General features: G+C 37.9%; 1 protein-coding gene across 2 annotated transcripts in view; it reads left to right on the top strand.

Moving 5' to 3' along the window:
• The window catches only part of SRGAP3 (SLIT-ROBO Rho GTPase activating protein 3), a 2107662-nt gene that overhangs the window by 1323978 nt on the left and 763960 nt on the right, over positions 1 to 19724 (top strand). For both annotated transcript variants that reach the window (XM_044078646.1, XM_044078643.1), the window contains exon 6: positions 751 to 879. In XM_044078646.1, coding sequence (XP_043934581.1) covers positions 751 to 879 — 129 coding nt within the window. The remainder of the gene's footprint in view (positions 1 to 750; positions 880 to 19724) is intronic.

Genomic DNA, 19724 nt, shown 5'->3' with positions numbered 1-19724 from the left:
AATATTACCCTTATTATTGTGTCAGGGAATGTAAATACTTTCATTCCCCTACTCATAAAATCCCAGAGTACTCTGTTGAATGTTTTCTGTGAATCAAGACCCAACAACAACAGTGATGTTTTCTTACATTCTGCTTTCTTCTCAATCATCATTGTTCTATTAGTATTGTAAAATGTTTGTCTCCCTTCACAAAACCACATTGATCCATATCTATCAATTTTGGCATCAATTATCGTTCTTAAACAATGTTGTAAACACGACACATTTTCCAATAAAAATGCTATTAATGATGCACCTAGCATTAACAACCAGCACAGATAAACCCGAGTTTGCTATCTGTGAGCTATTGCATTTCTGACATGTCAAAAATCTTGTCTTGTGTTAGCCAAATGTTGAAATATGTATGCTGCAAAAGTTCTATTCTCTTGTCTTGATAAGTAGGCTCCATCCTGTCTGTGCGTGATTTTTTTTTTTGCACTGAAACTCAGCAGGCAGCTGTTCATATTTTAAAAGCATAAAGAACTTGATCAATGTATTTTTCATTTTATTATCATACAATAGATTCTTGGATAGGTGAAAATAATTGAAGGCATATCTATTTGTTGTTCTGTTTGCAGTCTTGTTCTAACATCCAGAAAGTAACACTGCATCAAATGTGTATAGTTATACTGTTCAATGATGCCTTACTCTCATGAAGAACATGTTATAACCTAGCTGTTGACATATTTTTTCTATTTTTTTTTGTTCCAGAGACAAGCCAAGTATTCTGAAAACAAACTGAAATGTACAAAAGCCAGAAATGATTATTTGCTGAACTTAGCCGCAACAAATGCTGCAGTTAGTAAATACTACATCCATGATGTCTCAGACTTAATAGATGTAAGTATTTCTTTCCACCAAATAGCACTTTTGTCAAGTACACATTGTAATTTATAGTTAAGTGCATTGTAGTATGTGGTTTTGGAGTCCTTTAGAAAGGCCAGTGTTCTCTTGACTGTAGAGAGAATGTACAAAACTAGAAGAAAGTACATTTGGAAACCATATATGTCAGTGGCTTTTGAGAGACCAAATAGCAGAGCATTGTGAGCAGAAATGTCCTATCCTGTCCGGCAGTGGTTTACATGCTGCCCTTTCCTGTTATTCTGCTGTTTAAGGGAACCTTTTCTTTACATTAGGTATCATGTGGTTGCAAGATGTTATCCTGTCAAATGACTGATATAATAACGCAAGCAGCACAGCATGCCACTAAATAATGGAATGGCATGGCGTACTGTCCAGATTATTTTTTTAATTATGTGCATTGATGTCTCTGTCCCATTCTGTTTCACAGATTAAAACATCCAAGTTCAAGTTCACTTAGATTTGATAAAAGCTGTCATTGAGGTTATGTTAGCTTTATACCTTATAGCTGTAAAAATTTATTCTATATGTTAAAAAACTTCAAATAAGAAGTACATACATTTGACTGGAGTCTCAGTTCTATGCACATGGATTATAAACTAAGCAGTTTTAATTTTGATTAAATCATTCAGCCTTATTTGTACTCCCAGATTTATAGTATTATTAAAACATACCAAGAAAAAATGGAATGCAGAGCACGGAGAGCAGAATCCACAGCCAGGAACACGTAACTTTACGAAATAAACGTTTAATGTGAAAAACACTCAAACATTAACGCTTTTACAAATACAAATTGCGTTTTCGTCCTCACACTGGACTTCATCAGATGTTAACAAAATCTCTGAATACCATTTATATACACTTAATTAAAACTCCTAACCAATAGATTACTAACCAATTAATTCAAATCAACCAATCAACTTCACTTATGGGCTCATGAATTATTCATAAATATTTCACCATACTTATATAAAATCACTATTTCCAAAAATTCATTTGTTTATAAAAACTTTTGCTAAATAAATAGATTTAATTTACACAACCCAACGTATTAAAATTCATATCAAATAAATAATAAGACCTAAATAAGAATTATAATAACAAATATTTAAAAATTTACATAAAATACTGACAGAGCACAAACATTTAATAAAATAGCACCACCTAGTGTAAAAAGAATCTATTGCACTAATTCTCATAACTCAATTGCCTTTAGTTTTAAAAGCGGAAGTATGGATATATATTCATTTAAACCTGGTGTTTTATTGGCCTCTAGTGTTACTTGCCACCATAGTTCCCTATAACTTATAGTGTCTTCCCAAGGACCCCCTCTAGTGTTAATTTTAATATGCTCTATTACATAGAAATTAAATTTACTCTCTTTACATATTTTAGAGTGTTTGTATAGAGCATTTGTTTCTTTTTCTCTCTTTATATCATAGTTATGTTCATAAATCCTCCTTTTTAGGGTCCTTTCTGTTTTACCTACATAAAAGGAACAACATTGTACACAGGTGGCAAGATACACTAGGCCCTTTGTTTCACAATTATATAATCCTTTACTACTAATCCATCTTTCCCTACTCTCCAAAAAAATGTTTTCTTTATTAGCAATAAATTCACACTGGTTACACTTTCCACATTTGAAGGTACCTGTTTTTCTTCCACTAATACTACTACCAATCTTTTTAACTGCCTTCTTCTTGTGTTCCAACATATGCCTAATACTTTTGGAATTTCTAAACACTATCTTAGGTATACTTGTTACTATTCCTTCCAAATCTGTAAGAGCTCTAAATCTGGCCCATTCCTTTTGAAAGATGGATTTAGTAACATGATTTAAAGCATTATATTCCAGGATAAGGGCATGTTGGTAGTCTTCCTTGACATTCTTTTCTTCCCTTTCCATTTGTTTCTTATTATTTTCTTTTTCTCCTAGAATAGGTTTAAATCTATTTGATCTTTCCATTTCTACCTCTACCTTTATATTGCTGATAAATTCTTTTGGATACCCTCTGTCTAAAAACATATTTTCCAACAATACACACTCCTTCTTAAAATCCTTATGATTACTCATCATCCGTGACCCCCTAACAAATTGTCCTTTAACTATATTCTTTTTACAGTGGGTTGGATGTGCACTTTCATAGTGCAAAAATGAATTGCAATAAGTTGACTTTCTGTATATCTTCATTTCAAAGGAATTAATCCCTTTATATACTTCAGTGTCCAAATATTGCAAACTTATTTCTGACTTGTTGTAAGTAAATTTAAGGAAATCTGTTGTTTCTTGAATATAAGTCAAGAACTCATTTAATTTCTCAACCCCCCCCCCCCGTCCAAAAAATAACTATATCGTCCAAGAACCTTCGATATAGCTTCCAACAAGTATTAAAGCTCGAATTGAGAATGTATGCCTCTTCCCAATTGGCCAGTACTAAATTAGCGAAGGTAGGTGCACAGGCTGCACCCATGGCCACTCCCTTTATTTGTTGGAAAAATTCTCCATTGAATATTAAGTAATTATTTTTCAAGGCCATATCCATTAAACCTGTGCACACTACCTTCTCTTTATGACTCAATAAGCTATCTTGAAAAACTTCATTCTCAAACATTCTCATTCCAGCAACATATGGAATAGAGGAAAATAAATCCACTATATCAATAGTGACAAACAACAAATCTCTAGAAAAAAATTCTGGTTTAATTTCCCTTAATAGATCCCATGAATCCTTCAAAATGACTTTCTTATTAATCCAGATATGTTTAGCTTTTATATCTATATATTTGGCTAGTGGCAATGTTTTTGAGCCATCTGCAGACACTATAGGTCTAAGCGGGGAATCCATATCATCTTTATGAACCTTCGGGATCAGGTTTTACCTCATATCATGCGTTCCAGCCACAAAACCCGGACAATACCAAGAAAGGAGGAGGGGTATCCATATTCATCAAGGACACCCACACCTCAAGATTGGTGGCATCGCACGATGCATCGGAAACCATCCAGGTGCAATTAACTATAGGCAAGACTGCTATGCAAATTGTAGCATGTTACAGGCCACCCTCGCAAACTCAGGAACCTCACATGGCCTTCCTGAAAACACTGGAGGGGATAAATGTATCTCCGAACACCATCATACTAGGTGACTTCAACTACCCTAATATAGACTGGGAACACTACTCAAGTCCAAACACTCTAGCCCAAAAGTTCCTGGAATTCATAAACTCAAATGCCATGGAACAACTAGTCACCATCCCCACAAGAGGAGAGAACATACTTGATCTCATCATCACGAACATGGGAGCACAATGTTCAACGCCAGAAGTATACCCCTCACTGGTGAGATCTGATCACAAATTAATCTCGCTGGCGGTCCTCATCCCACCCCCACCCGAAATGAAAAAGACCACAGTAAAGAACTTCTCGAAAGCTGACTTCACACTTCTAAAGACTAGTGTGGTCTCCTTTAAGGCCCCTGAGCCGGCGGTTAACATTACTCAAACCGCTGAATCACTTACAAATGCCTTCTACCGGCACCTGCAGGGCTGCATGGATCAGGCAATCCCAAGCAAAACAAAGACTCTTTGTACCAAAGGCAAGCGTCCAGTCTGGTGGACCCCAGCCATAAACAAACTCTACAATAAAAGGAGAAAGCTACTACAAGATAGAGCAAAATCCTTAAAAGGTAAGACACCGCTGATCACTATAAGTAAAAAGCTAAGAGCTCTCATAAAATCATCCAAAGCTAATTTTGAGACAAAAATAGCTAAGGACTCTAAAGACAACCATAAAGCATTCTTTAGCTATGTCAGAAACCTAGGGGGAAACTCCCAGATATGCTCAGAATTAGTTCAAAATGATGTGAAGATTACTGATCCTACAGACATTGCCAACATACTGGCTGACAGGTTCAGTGCAAACCTCTCCCCACCCTCCCCGCCTAAAGAAGAGATATCTATACCAAATGATTGTAGCCCCCCAAACATCTCCAACGCTTAGGTGAGAACTGCTCTCTCCAAGGCAAAGAACACAGCATCCATGGGACCTGATGGTGTCCCCGGCTGTGTGCTCCATGAACTCAACGAGGAATTAAACCCACAGTTAGGACAGCTGTTTAATCTTAGTCTCACCTCCAGATATTTATCATACGTGGAGTGGCACACAGCGACTGTGGTCCCACTCCACAAAGGCGGTGCCTCCACCGACCCTGGAAATTACCGTCCCATTAGCTTGACAAGCCTGATCTGCAAAGCCATGGAAAGGATCATAATGGATCTCATAAATAAAGACATAGGAATTTGCAGACTTTGGATCCAACCCAGTTTGGCTTTGTCAAAGGCAGATCATGCCTTTTAAACTTGGTTGACTTTTTGAAACAGTCACCAAGGCCATTGACGAGATTAGGAAAGGCAGTCCATACAGCCTACCTAGACCTGGCGAAGGCTTTCGATACAATACCCCACTCGGGTATCATTGAAAAACTCATCAACTTAAATGTAAACCCATACATTACAAGATGGGTTGCAAACTGGCTGAGTGACAGAACCCACAGGGTCAGAGTTGCTGGCGCCATGTCAGACTCTAAGCCTGTCACAAGTGGTGTCCCACAGGGCTCAGTCCTGGGCCCACTCTTGTTTGGCATCTACTTTTCTGAAGTACAAGCAAACACAGGAGGGTTATGGCTGACAAAGTTCGCAGATGACTGCAAACTGGGCCGTTGAGAACACATCCAACACAGATATCCTTCAGAAGGGTCTCACAGAAACGGATAACTGGTGCCAGAGCCATGGCCTCAAGTTAAATGCCAAGAAATGCATAGTCATACCCTTCGGGAAAAATAAGGTTACCCCTAGCTACCATATAGGTGGCAATCCCCTGAACACAGAAGAAGTTATTAGGGACCTGGGAACCCAGGTTGACAGTAGCCTTTCATTCAACACTCATATTGCTAAAGTAGTTAGGAAGACCTTCTACATTGCCCACCTTATCATGAAGGGATTCTATACTCATCACTCATCAGACCAATGATCGAGTACAATGCCCCATTCGGATTGTATCTGACCCGACACTTGCAGCAGCTGGAGAGGCCTCAAAAGTTCCTCACCAAAAGGATAAAGGGTCTCAAAAATCTGTCTTATGCTGCACGACTGAAAGAACTACAGTTATATTCAGTTGCATACCGCTTACTCAGAGGTGACCTATGCCTGACATACAAGGCCATGTCAAACCCAGATTTGATGAATATGCTTCATCTCAAAAAATCTAGATCCCTCAGAGCCACAAGGGCGGGTGACTTAAACCTCGACATGGTTATTAATAGGACGTGCTGGAGGGATAGATTCATCACCCAAAGACTCCCTATGCTGTGGAACAAAATCCCGGTATATGTGAGGCAGAGCACCTCGCTGGCCTTGTTCAAGAGGAATCTTGACCAATGGATGGGAGATCGCAGATACACCCCAGGGGTTACCTCAGTGTCACTGCTCGACAGAGGCACAGCTAAATAATGGGCATAGTTTCTCCAAACTAAGGGGTGGCGTAAGCCACAAAACTATGGCTAGGCTTATAAATGCCCTCGGGCAGATAGCCTAGTATGAACCTATGAACCTATGAACCTATATATTACAGGTTTTTTTTTTGCTTGTCCATTCTTAAATAGGAATACATTTTCCCATCTATACTTCCTTTTTGAAACATAGCCTCTAATACCATATCAATTCTTTTATATGCTAAATTTATTTCATTTTTAGAGACCACTGAATATTTTGTTTCATCTCTAAGTATACAGTTTATTTTACCTTCATATATAATGGTATCCATAATTACCGCCCCTCCGCCTTTATCTGGTTTCATTATTCTTACATTTTGATTCATTCTTAAATCATTCAATATCTTATATTCTCCTTTATCCATATTCATTTTATATCTTACTCTCTTTTGCATATTTCTCAATTAATTTTCCATTACATCTTCTAAGTTCTTGAGTTGAGGGTGAATAGGGGGGTTAAATGTAGATTTCTTATTTAATGTTTGGTTATTATTCAATATGTTAAACCTTTCATTTTTAAAAAACAAGTCCATATTGATTTTTCTTAAAAATAATTTGATATCGAGGAGTGTGTTTGTCAAATCACCTTTTGTTTGTGGAATAAATTTAAAACCTTTTCCTAATAAACAAAAATATTCTTTCTCTAATATCACATCACTGTAATTATAAATATTAAATTCCTTAAAAGTATTTTTGTTTCCAGCTATCACAATTTCTTGCCCATTTGTATCCAAATTTGGGTCAGGGGTACAACTGTCTAATATCTCCCCCTCCCCCTTCTCCCCCCTCTCATCCGAAAATTTCCTTTTTCAGGTCTCTGATAAAAAGAAGTTCTCTGTTCTCTCTCTAAAGAGGGAAATTCTTTATCATATTCATTCCATCCCCCATCATCAAAATGGTTTTCTAAATTATGTCCTTCCTTTTCTTTAATCCTAGCATTATTATTATAATATACACTTTTTTTATATGTATGGGGTGTATGGGGGTTAGGGTAGCTAGCCTCATTTTCATAATCCTGTAAATCACGTTTTAATTTCTCCGTATGGGGGTTAGGGTAGCTAGCCTCATTTTCATAATCCTGTAAATCACGTTTTAATTTCTCCATTTTTCTATCTATTAAACTCTTACATTTGTTGTCTATTTCATTTCTTACTTTAAAATATTTATCTCTCTCTTCTTTAATACTGAACAAAAGGTCTTCCTTAATAAGCCCATCCAATTCATTAATATCTTTTTGCAATGATTCTAAATTCCTGTTATTTTTCTTAATAATTAACTTCAAAATATCTAAACCACATTTATTAAAAACTTCCATTAGTTCTTTATGAAACAATGAGCCCATTTGTACATTGTTTGGGTATTTATAAATTCTCAACCCTTTAGGAACAATGTTCCTACTGATACATTCCATTAGATAGACATTCTCTATCGACAGTGATCTATATTTAAACATTAATTTAGACACACTGTCCATTTTTTTATTGAAAGAGTCTTCATTTTTAGGTCCCTTACTAGGGGCACTACTAATATTGAAACAATATTTTTTATTCAGCCAGTCACAAGTCTTTATGGGTCTAGGTGATGGAACAGTACCTGTATTCATTCGACCCACTTGCGACACATCCAAACCCACTCCGCTGTTAATATTGTCCAGACTAGCTTCCAGTAGCACTCTCGAGTGGCTGCAGGATTAAAGGATGCACCATTCGGTTCCATGGGGTCACCGACAAAAACTCCATCGCCAATAAACTCCCTCTTCCTTTTGTGCTTGTTTGAATCAGTTCACCAATGTCATTTCCTGCAGCCTTGTGTGCCTGTGTCTTAGTCCCCACTAAGGACTTACACAACGGTGTGAGTAAATCCACTAGTTCTGTTAGTTGTCCGATAAGTTTCCGAGACTCTCCCAGGTCGTCGTGTCCCTTCAAAGGTGAGGAACTCCTCTCCATAACCAAACCGCAATAAAACACTGATAAACCACTAAGCGGAAAGCTTTCCAAGTAAAACCAACCAAGAAAAAATGGAATGCAGGGCACGGAGAGCAGAATCCACAGCCAGGAACACGTAACTTTACGAAATAAACGTTTAATGTGAAAAACACTCAATCATTAATGCTTTTACAAATACAAATTGCGTTTTCGTCCCCACACTGGACTTCATCAGATGTTAACAAAATCTCTGAATACCATTTATATACACTTAATTAAAACTCCTAACCAATAGATTACTAACCAATTAATTCAAATCAACCAATCAACTTCACTTATGGGCTCATGAATTATTCATAAATATTTCACCATACTTATATAAAATCACTATTTCCAAAAATTCATTTGTTTATAAAAACTTTTGCTAAATAAATAGATTTAATTTACACAACCCAACTTATTAAAATTCATATCAAATAAATAATAAGACCTAAATAAGAATTATAATAACAAATATTTAAAAATTTACATAAAATACTGACAGAGCACCAACATTTAATAAAATAGCACCACCTAGTGTAAAAAGAATCTATTGCACTAATTCTCATAACTCAATTGCCTTTAGTTTTAAAAGCGGAAGTATGGATATATATTCATTTAAACCTGGTGTTTTATTGGCCTCTGAATTTTTGGAAAACGTATGGTTATTTGGATGGTAACTGACAATAGTAATTAATCTATTGGCTTGCAGAATTCTGTAGTAAAGTTGAACGTCTGGCATGCCAAGACCTCCTTTAGATTTTGGGAAAATAAGTCTCTTGATATGACACCCTAACCACTTTTGGATGCCAGATAAATTTTGCAACAGCTTTGTGTATTTTATTGAAGAATGAGTTGGGAATGAAGAAAAGAGATGCATAAAAGTGATAAAGAAGCTTTGGGAGGATGTTCATTTTAATGATAGATGTTTTAGATAGTAAAGGCAGTTTCAACTGTTGCCATCTGTTTAGATCTTGGGATAGTGTTGACCATATTTTGGAAACATTGTAATGTACTGTAGAAGAGAAAGAGTGGTCATAACAAACCCCTAAATATTTGCAAGAGTAAGACATGTTAAATGGAGAGTCTGAGAAGTGGTTTTCTTTATGAGCTGATGGGTTGATCGGGAATATATAGGATTTATTTAGGTTAATTTTATAGTCAGAGATATGGGCAAATGTATTTAGGGTAGCCATTATTTGTTTGGTATCAGTCAAAAGATGTTCAAAATATATATTCAGGTCATCCACAAACACGGTCAAACTTATTTTCGTATGTAGTATTTTGGGTATTGAGTGGTGAGTTTGTCTAATGGAAAGAAAGAAAGGTTTGAGATATAAGTTGAAAAGGAGAGGGGCGAGGAGGCACCCTTGTCTGGTACCATTTGAGATTTTTATTGGCTTTGATAGTTTTTTATTTATATATAGATGCGTGTGTGAAATATTATATAGATTCTTGATCATATTGATGAATCCAGAGGGAATGTCAAAATAAAAAATTCCAGTTGACCCTATCAAAAGCCTTAGATGCGTCCAGTATCATTGCGTATCTTGAGTTTTTATCATTTTTGGTAAGGCCAATCATAGATTCTGGTGTCAGTGTATTGTCTCAGGTATGTCTTTTGGACATGAAACCTGCTTGCTGTTTGGAAATCAAGGATGTGATTACTTATTTAATTCTTTCAGCTAGCAAGGAGGATAAAATTTTAATGTCAATCTTCATTAATGAGATTGGCCTGTAGTTGTTCACGTTTGATTTATCCAAATTGTTTTTGGGGAGAAGTATGGTCTTTGAGCGGTTAAGGTAGAGGTCTGATATACAGCTGAGGGATATACAGTTGAATAAATTGAGTAAGATAGGAGCTAGAATATCTTTAAAAGTTTTATAGAAGTCTGGAGAGTAAGCACCTGGACCTGGAGTGTTCCCTAGCTTAAGATTATCAATGATATTGAGGACTTTTTGTAGGCTAAAAGGGGCAAGTAGGATCTTTTTCTGTTCTTCATCAATCTTTGGGAATGTGATGTTGCTAAGATAGTCTGTTATCTCAGGGACTGGGATTTGTTGAATGTTCCTTGCATAAATATGTGGATAATTTGTGAGTCCGATTTATAAAGTGTGTCTTGGTAATGAATAAGGTCAATCCTGGGCGATCTCTGTTTGTTTCCAATTAGTCTGGCTAATACTTTGGAGGGGGGTTGTATCCATTCAGAGTATTTTGTTATAAATCTTAGTTCTTGCAGGGAGTAATTGGACTGGTGTAAATCAAATAATTCCTTTTGCTTATCTATCATTTCATTTTCCAAAGCTGGGATGTGGTAATTTGAAGCCTGTCATCCAAATCTCTAATCTCAGATATCAATTGGTTTTCTTTCCTTATTTTTTTAATAAGTGGGTTTTTGTATAAATAAACCTGTGATCACAGTTTCCCATTGAATGTCATAGGGAATGTCTGTGTTGCAAGGGTCAATATTAAACTCTGTTAGAGCTAAGGCAATTTCATCAGTAACTGATGAGTTATGTAGCATATTGTTATTTAGAGACTAGTTAGTGGCTGTAGGAATTGTAGTTGGGCTGTGTGTGAAATTTATTATTACAGTGATCTTTGAGTGGTCTGAGAAAAACCTTGGATTAGCAATGTATTTTATTTTCCAATTTGTTAATATATTGGAGATTAGAAAGAAATCTATATGTGACCATTCTATCCCAACAGAGTGCTGCCCCCCTGACATCTCAGATGCTCAGGTAAGAGCCGCCCTCTCCAAAGCAAAAAACACAGCATCAATGGGACCAGATGGTGTCCCGGGCTGCGTCCTACATGAACTCCAAGAAGAGCTAAACCCAAACATAAAACTACTGTTCAATCTTAGCCTTACTACAGGATATGTACCCAAAGAGTGGCGTACAGCAACAGTGGTCCCTCTCCACAAAGGTGGTGCCTCAACAGATCCTGGAAACTATCGCCCCATAAGCCTGACTAGCTTGGTCTGCAAAGCTATGGAAAGGATCATCATGGACCTCATAAATAAAGATATTGGGGACCTACAGACACTGGATCCTACCCAGTTTGGCTTTGTTAAGGGCAGATCCTGCCTCTTAAACCTGGTCGATTTCTTTGAAACAGTCACCAAGGCCATTGACGAGGGGAAGGTGGTCCACACAGCCTACCTGGACCTCGTAAAAGCCTTTGATACAATACCCCACTCGGGCATTATAGATAAGCTCACCAGCTTAAATATAAACCCCTATGTCACTAGATGGGTTGCAAACTGGCTCAAGGACAGAACCCACATGGTTAGAATTGCTGGAGCCATGTCAGACTCCAAACCAGTTACAAGTGGCGTCCCACAAGGCTCAGTCCTGGGACCTCTCTTGTTCGGTATATATTTCTTGGTGGTACAGGCCAACACGGAAGGACTGTGGCTGATCAAGTTCGCAGATGACTGCAAACTGGGCGCCATAATCAACTCTCCAGCTGACACAAGCATCCTCCAAAAGGGCCTCATAGAAACAAACAACTGGTGCCAGAGCCATGGCCTCAAGCTAAACGCCAAAAAGTGTATAGTCATCCCCTTTGGCAAAAACAAAGTGCCCACAAATTACCACATAGGTGGTAATCCATTAAGTACAGAAGAAGTCATTAGGGACCTGCGGACCCAAGTTGATAGCAATCTCTCATTTGACAACCACGTGGCCAAAGTGGTTAGAAAAACATTTTATATAGCCCACCTAATCATGAAGGGATTCACATCTAGATCAGGGAGGTCATCATGCCTCTTTACTCATCCCTCATCAGGCCCATAATTGAGTACAATGCCTCTTTTGGGATGTACCTTACCAGACACCTGCAGCAACTGGAAAGACCCCAAAAGTACCTCACCAAGAGGATCAAAGGGCTCAAACAGATGCCATATGCTGCCCGGTTAAAGAAACTCCAGCTCTACTCAGTGGCATACCGCCTGCTCAGAGGCGATCTGTGCCTGACGTATAAAGCCATGTCAACCCAGAATTAATGGACATGCTGCACCTCAGAAAATCCAAATCCCATCGAGCCACAGCTCGAGAGACTTGAACCTCAGCACTGAAATAAATAGGACATGCTGGAGGGACAGATTCATAACCAAGAGGCTCCCTTCACTCTGGAATAAAATCCCAGTCCAGGTTAGGCAGAGTCCCACATTGACTCTCTTCAAGAGGAATCTTGATGAGTGGATGGGAGATCATAGGTTTACCCCGGCTATCACTTCTGTGTCACTGTTAGACAGAGGCACAGTATACTAACCTCAAAAAAAGGCATAGCAAAATTAATTTAAAATGGGTGGTGAAAGCCAAACACACTCTGGCTAGGCTTATAAATGCCCTAGGGCAGATAGCATAGTATGAACCTATGAACCTATGAACAGCTAGAAAAATATGTGCAGTTATTGTTGTTACGAGTGTTCTCCCCAAAGGATACAGGGTCAATCAGCCCAAAGTCTGAGATTAAATCCAGCAAAGCAAGAGAGGCTTGTGTATTGTATGATTTAGAACTGCTAGAGCGGTCAAGATTAGGGTCAATTACTGCATTCCAGTCACCCCCCCAGCATGTAATAAAAATTGGGAAATTTAAATAAAATGTTCTAAATGTTCAAAATTAAGTCATGTTGCCATGAGCATGGTCAATAGAGATTCAGGACTAATATTGGCTTGAGGAGTAATGGGGTTAAATATGTGAAATAGCACCACCTACCCCTATAATAGTGGGTGTAAATGAGTTTTAATGATAATAGCTGCCCCTTTTAGAATTAGAGCTATGTCCTGCTGAAATGATATCCTTAACCCATTTCCTACTCTTTTCATTTCCCCAGTCCTCTTCAACCATGTGAGATTCTTGAATAAAGCAAATGTCTGATTCTGATTTTAAGAGGAGGTGCATTAACAGATTTCTTTTATTTTTGTCTTGGAGCCCTCTAACATTCCATGAAGATATTTTCCACAGCGTATCTATATTTTATTGAGACCTCAGTTTGAGTTGAATGTGAATGTGAGGTAACCAAAAGAAGCAGAGGTCTACTGTGAGGCTTAAGATTAATTTGCCACTTAAGTACTCATATATTGTCTAATGAGAATGCAGCACTGAGCTCTCTCAAACTTACCCCCGTGCCTACCCATAAATCCCCTAAAACTGAAAGAGAGAGAGAGGGAGAGAGAGAGAGAGTGATAGAATAGAAGAACAAGTAAGCATATTTTTGAAACAATACTGTGGTTAACTAGCACAAAAAACTCAATTTACATACTATGTACATTGTTGACTTAATTCCAAACGTCATCATAAGGTACCCTACTAGACATATCCAGCTAGCTCTTGGCTAGAGGTTTTTCCAAAAATTGAGGTTATAACATTGCTTATGTAACATTGGAGATATAATTGTTAAGTAATTTATACATTGAAGAAATGTACAGGACTACAGTCCAACATTGGTAAGAGAAAGAAAAAAATGTAGAAATATAGAAGAACCATTACAAGTGGGTCCAAAGGGAGAGAGATTAAAGCAAATGTTTAGCTATAAACAATGTTAAGCGATCTATAAGTATATAATAAAAAAGATTAACCTGAATAACAGTGCATATGTTCATAGGTGAATCATCACATCATGTTATTAAACATAATATAGTTATTACTGCCCTGTAGTTTATGGCTGGTAAAGATTGATAAGATTTCCAACCTAGCACCAAATATGTTAATTGTTATTATACATACTTTAAAGAAATACATGCAAATGCCCCTAGCACAACCTTTACCTCACATAAGAGTTCTATGCCAGATGAGGAGTAATATGCTTTCCCCAGGCTACAGTTCACTATGGAGCAGTTTGGTAAAGATCTGGCATTGCTCCCGTGACGTTGTTGCTTTAATGGATGCCCATCAGTAAAAATATGCTTTCCTGATATTTTATGCAATAAGCAGATTTTCAATCAGGAAGAGACAGAAAAGAAGAGAAAGAAAAGGAAAGAAAAGAAAAGGAAAGAAAAGGAAAGAAAAGGAAGACATCTTTGGAAGAGAAATAGGTAGGAGCTACCCAAAAAATTAATATTAGCCTGTGCTGGCCAGTTAGAAAGTGTATTATGAGCCAGACACCAAGTTTAATCATGTACTTTCTCATACTGCAACCTTTAGGAGAGATCTACCTAAATGACCTCAGTCCCATTTTTTCTCCTTCTCTGGTTAGAATTATTTCTGTACATCAACTTAAATGACTGGGTGAGTTCTCAGTCTTTTGTGTCACAAAGAGTTCAGAAGTCTCACTTATTGATTTACCCAGAAAACTCTGTGGTCAATAGTATTCCGGCAGAATGACGCATAGGTGGAGAGAAAGAAACAGAACATTCAAGCTGCTATCTTATTGGAGCACCAAAGTCGACTTCCCTGATTCCCCTGAATTTGCATGGCTCACATCTCCTGTTATAAAGCTCCTGAAATAAGCCAAATATCTATCTGATATTCCGTTCCACAATCATCTCTATTTAAATCCCTTATATATTAAAGCCAGCTCTTAGGAACCTTTACGTTGACTCGTATGAGCACAAATCTAAGCTTAGGATCTCTATTAAATCACCGTACCCTAATACTCCCTTTGGTAAATTTCCGTTATTAGCACATCTTCCTGAATGTCTCAGTCTTAGCTAGGAGAGTCTTCAGAAGTGAAGAGAGGTAAGGAATATTAGAGAAAGCCATGGTGAAACCCCTCAATTCATGCCGGGACAACGGGAGGCACTAAATACCTTTGCGGCATATTTGTTTAATCAGGTCGGCAGTTGCCACCGCTTAAGGGTCTCATTTGCTACCTTATTACCTTATAAAACTTCCTGAGGACTAGGGATGATTGTAACTAGTTTTCTTTTCATTTAATTGTCTCACTTTGAAGAGATGACATTAGCCTAACTGTTTTACTGAACCACAGTAACTCTCTTTAGGTACCATTAATCTTCGAGACAGTTCATATGTGGCATTGCCCTGACTTGTATGTGTACGACTCTGCGCTCAAGACCCCCAGCAAATCTTCTCACCTTAATAAAGCCTTTGGCAGGGATTTGCTGATACTGCAACACCTTGAGTGCCTTGTTTCTAAGCTTCGAGAGTCTTTTAGTATGTGAAGAGAGGAAGGGATTATTAAAGAAAGCCATATTTGCGGCCGCTCAAGTCAGGCTGAGACTGCAGAAAATGCTTGTTACTTCTTGCTGTACTCTTGCTTAATAAGAATGTCGGTTGCCACTGCTTAAGGGTCCCACTGGCAACCTCACTTCAAGCTAAACGTACCTGGTGTCTAGAGATGAGCGCAACTCTTTTTATTTTTAATATTCAAAGTCAGAAGGCTGGGTCTAGAAAAGTATAAAATGGCTATGGAGAAAAAAAAACGGGAATGCTGAGGTATTTATTCGTTTCTAGGCTTCAGGTAATGTTCTGAAATATTTCAGATACACTCCCACTCATTTAAACAATTTTAACCCTAATATATCTCCTGCTTGCCCCTGCTGTTCCTTCCCTCATGCTGATGTCTTACATATGATCTGCTTTTGTCACTATTCTCACAGCATTTGGTGCACTCTAAAGGTGGGACTCGACAAGATGGGCTATCACAACTCAACCCTCTCATGGGGATATAGCATTATTACATATTACTAACCTTAACTTCTCAGAATTAAGATTCCATACCCTAATAACACTCTGCCTACTAGTTAAATTCTATATCTCCAAATACTGGCTAGATCGATGTAAAATGTCTTGAAGTGGGTTCAGAAATGTGGCTGTTAAATACATTACTTCTCAAAAGTTCATAATTACAAATGCGTGTAAACGCACATACTTCCAGAAATCCTGGAATGTCATATTTGAGCTTCTGGCTGATAGTTAATTATCATTATTATGAATGATACACTACCACTATATGATCCTCCCTCCTATGCATATCCCTTTCTTTCTCCTTAACACCATTATGATTCTTATATTCCCCTCACCTTTGAGGCTCAAGATAAGTAGACATGGCTTTTTTTATCCTGTCTCATGTCTATACACTAGAGGCTTATACATTCTGAGTGGTTACAGTACCCACCCACCTGCATATTTGCTTTCTTTTCTCTTTACTACGATTATCATCAGGGTTGAAAATATCCTTAGGCAACATTGTTGTACATATTGTAGATAGTTATTATTATTATTTGAATGGTCTCTGCTGTATTCATGTACTGTTCTAAACTGCAATTGTTTTGTATTGTGTTATGTCTTTAAAGCAGAATCAATAAAATTTCTGTTTGAAAAAAATAAATAAATAAAAAAGAGCAACAGAAAAATAAATGCGTCCCATGAATTCAGACTAGCTGCAAAATCCAAAGACATCTACAAATCCTTCTTTAGTTATGTTAGGAAAATAAGAAATAACGCTCAACATTGCTCAGAGCTTATTCATAACGGATATTGCCAACATACTGGCAAATAAATTTAGAGCCAACTTCACCCCAGAAACATCTGTTCCACTTATCCCAGCTGGAATCATGCTGTCGATCATCATGAAAGAACACATACTAAAAGGACTCTCCAAAATGAAGAGCACCTCATCCATGGGGCCTGACAACATACCCAGTTCTGTTTAATAGCACAATTACAAGCACTAGTAGATCCACTCCTCACTTCTTTAACCTAAGCCTAGCAACTGGTTTTGTCCCACTGGTGTGGCCCACAGTGGTTGTGATGCCATTCCACAAGGGTGGCTCCACCACTGACCACAGGAATTGCATACCTATTACTGTAAGTCATATATGGAAAGCCATGGAATATATCATAACTGACCTAATTAGCTATGATATTAAAAATCTTATCAGTCTCAACCCCCAACAGTTTGGTTTTGTCAAGCCTAGATCCTGTCTGATGAATCTAGTAAACTTCTTTGAGAGGTTTATTTAGGCCATATACTCCAGGCAAGCTGTTCACATGGCATACTTTGACCTTGCCAAGGCATTCAATACCGTACTACATACTAATATAATAAACAAGCTGAAGGAGCTCCAAAGTGATCTATATGTGGAAAAGTAGATAGCCAGCTAACTTAACAACAGGAGTCACATAGTAAGAGTAGGGGTTACATCTTCCGAGGGCATGAAGAGGGCCAGTGGAGCTCATCATAGATTGCTGCTTGGATCTCTGTTTATTTGGTATTTGCTTCTCAGATCTCCAAATATCTAGCAAGGATCTCTGATTAACAAAGTTCATAGATGATTGGAAGCTAGTAGTCATTGTCAACCTCTGGAATACAGGCGCTCCAGTAGGAGCTAACACTTGTCAATAGCTAGTGTGAAAAACATTGGCTCAAACTAAATGCTAAAAAGTACAACATTGCAACATTCTGTAGGAAACTCTTGCTTATAGTATAGATAAAACACCACTTCAAAATGAAAAAGTAACATACGACCTAGGTACTTACAGTAGGTGGATAGTTTCCTTGCATTTGACCATCACATTGTGACAATGGTTAGCACATTTTTTACCCTGCACAGCTCATAGCTAAAGGTATTTCTATTAGATCAAATGAAGTCCTCACCTCCTTGGACTCTTCACTGGTCAGACCTGTCACCAAGTACAGTGTCCCTTTTGGGTTGTACCTTACTAAACATATCAAGGAATTGAAAAGAACACATTGATTTTTAAATAAAAACATATTGGACTTACAAGATCTGAACTACCAAGAGAGACTGGTAGCTTCATCTCTATGTTCACTATCATATAGATGCCTTAGGGGTGATCTGTGCCTTGCTTATAGGGCTATAAGGGATTAAGTAGTCCACAAACTCTTTCTCATAGCTCACACAATCAAACATTCCTACTAACACTAAGGCCAGAGATCTAAACCTTCTCCAACAAATAAATAAGAGAAAATGGAAGGATAGATTTGTTATGCAGCACCTAACCCTTCCCTGGAGCAAACTTTGTGTCCAAGTTAAGCAGTGTGACACACTGTCTGCCTTTAAAAATGACCTGGACAACTGGATAGGTATTCATAAATTCATCCACTGGTGTGACTGGCCCAGTCCTCCCTGAAAAAGAAGGCAAGGCCTATGGGTGGATACTGGCAAGACAGTAATAGCCTCATGACTCATTTGCCTTGTAAGACCTATGATCTTATGATTCTGTGTGACAGTGTTCTTTAGCTGGCACTGTAATATTTGAAGTCATATCTGTACTGGCAACATTGTAATCAAATAATATATGTTACAAAGATCATTGTAGGACATCATAAGTTCATAGGATGTTACTAGGCTGTTGACCAGAGGGTCTTTACAAGCCTAGCCATAAAATCTGAATATGATATTAGATGAGCGATATCGTCCATTTCCAAGATTTTTTTAGCAAGTATTAACCATGCCATGTTCAGGAGAGAAGCAGGAGAAATCCCTGGCAGGAGCTACGCTCGGGCTCACTTCTTTCCCGACCAACCCCCATTCCCACCCACCCCTATATCCTCTCCTTTAATACTTATTCCCCTGACACACCCAAATTCTAACACCACACCCCCTTCCTGTTCTACCAACCTAACTCCTTCTATCTTCCCTTCCATACTTCCTCTACTCTCACTAGTCCCACCAGTTTCACCACTAATTCTAACTCCCTTTCTCTCTCTAACCCCCCACCCCCCCATTGGTCCATTCTTAAACTCTACTCACAATTCTTATCAATTTGATATACTTTCCCTACTAGCTTCTACTAAAAGTAAAAGGTAAAAAATAACTCCCAGTCATCAAAATGTCTGTCACACTCTGTTCTATTATATATCTCCTTCCCTTACTGTTTCTCTCATTACTGACCACCTTTTACCCTCATTTAACACCAGTAAACAATATCCCTGCAAAATACCAAGAAGATATTTTCTCTCATCCACTACAACCTTTCAACATCACTTATTTTATCCTCCCTCTTAACACTCCTGTACCAAAAATTTGAATCCACCCTCCTGCACCATTCACTCAAAAACAAAATCAAAATACCACTACAGCAGTCTCTACACATACAAATCTCACCTTATTCCTACTGTCTTACTTCTAGCAGGAGACATTCACCCCAACCCAGGACCAGCCAAAACTTTACCCACCAACAATAATAATAACCAACAAGTCCCAACCTTGCCCAAAAACACATCTCTTTTTATTCAATGAATATAAGAAGTGTACTCAACAAAGCTAGTGACTTCCATGCTTGGGTAGCCATCTATACCTCAGATATTATAACCCTTACAGAAACATGGTTGAAACCACACATCCCAGACTGTGATATTCTTCCCCCTGG

The sequence above is a fragment of the Protopterus annectens genome, chromosome 7.part1, assembly GCF_019279795.1.
Source record: "Protopterus annectens isolate FY-2018-M chromosome 7.part1, PAN1.0, whole genome shotgun sequence".
In the NCBI taxonomy this organism is placed as follows: Eukaryota; Metazoa; Chordata; order Ceratodontiformes; family Protopteridae; genus Protopterus; species Protopterus annectens.
This window is presented reverse-complemented; position numbering and strand designations above follow the sequence as displayed.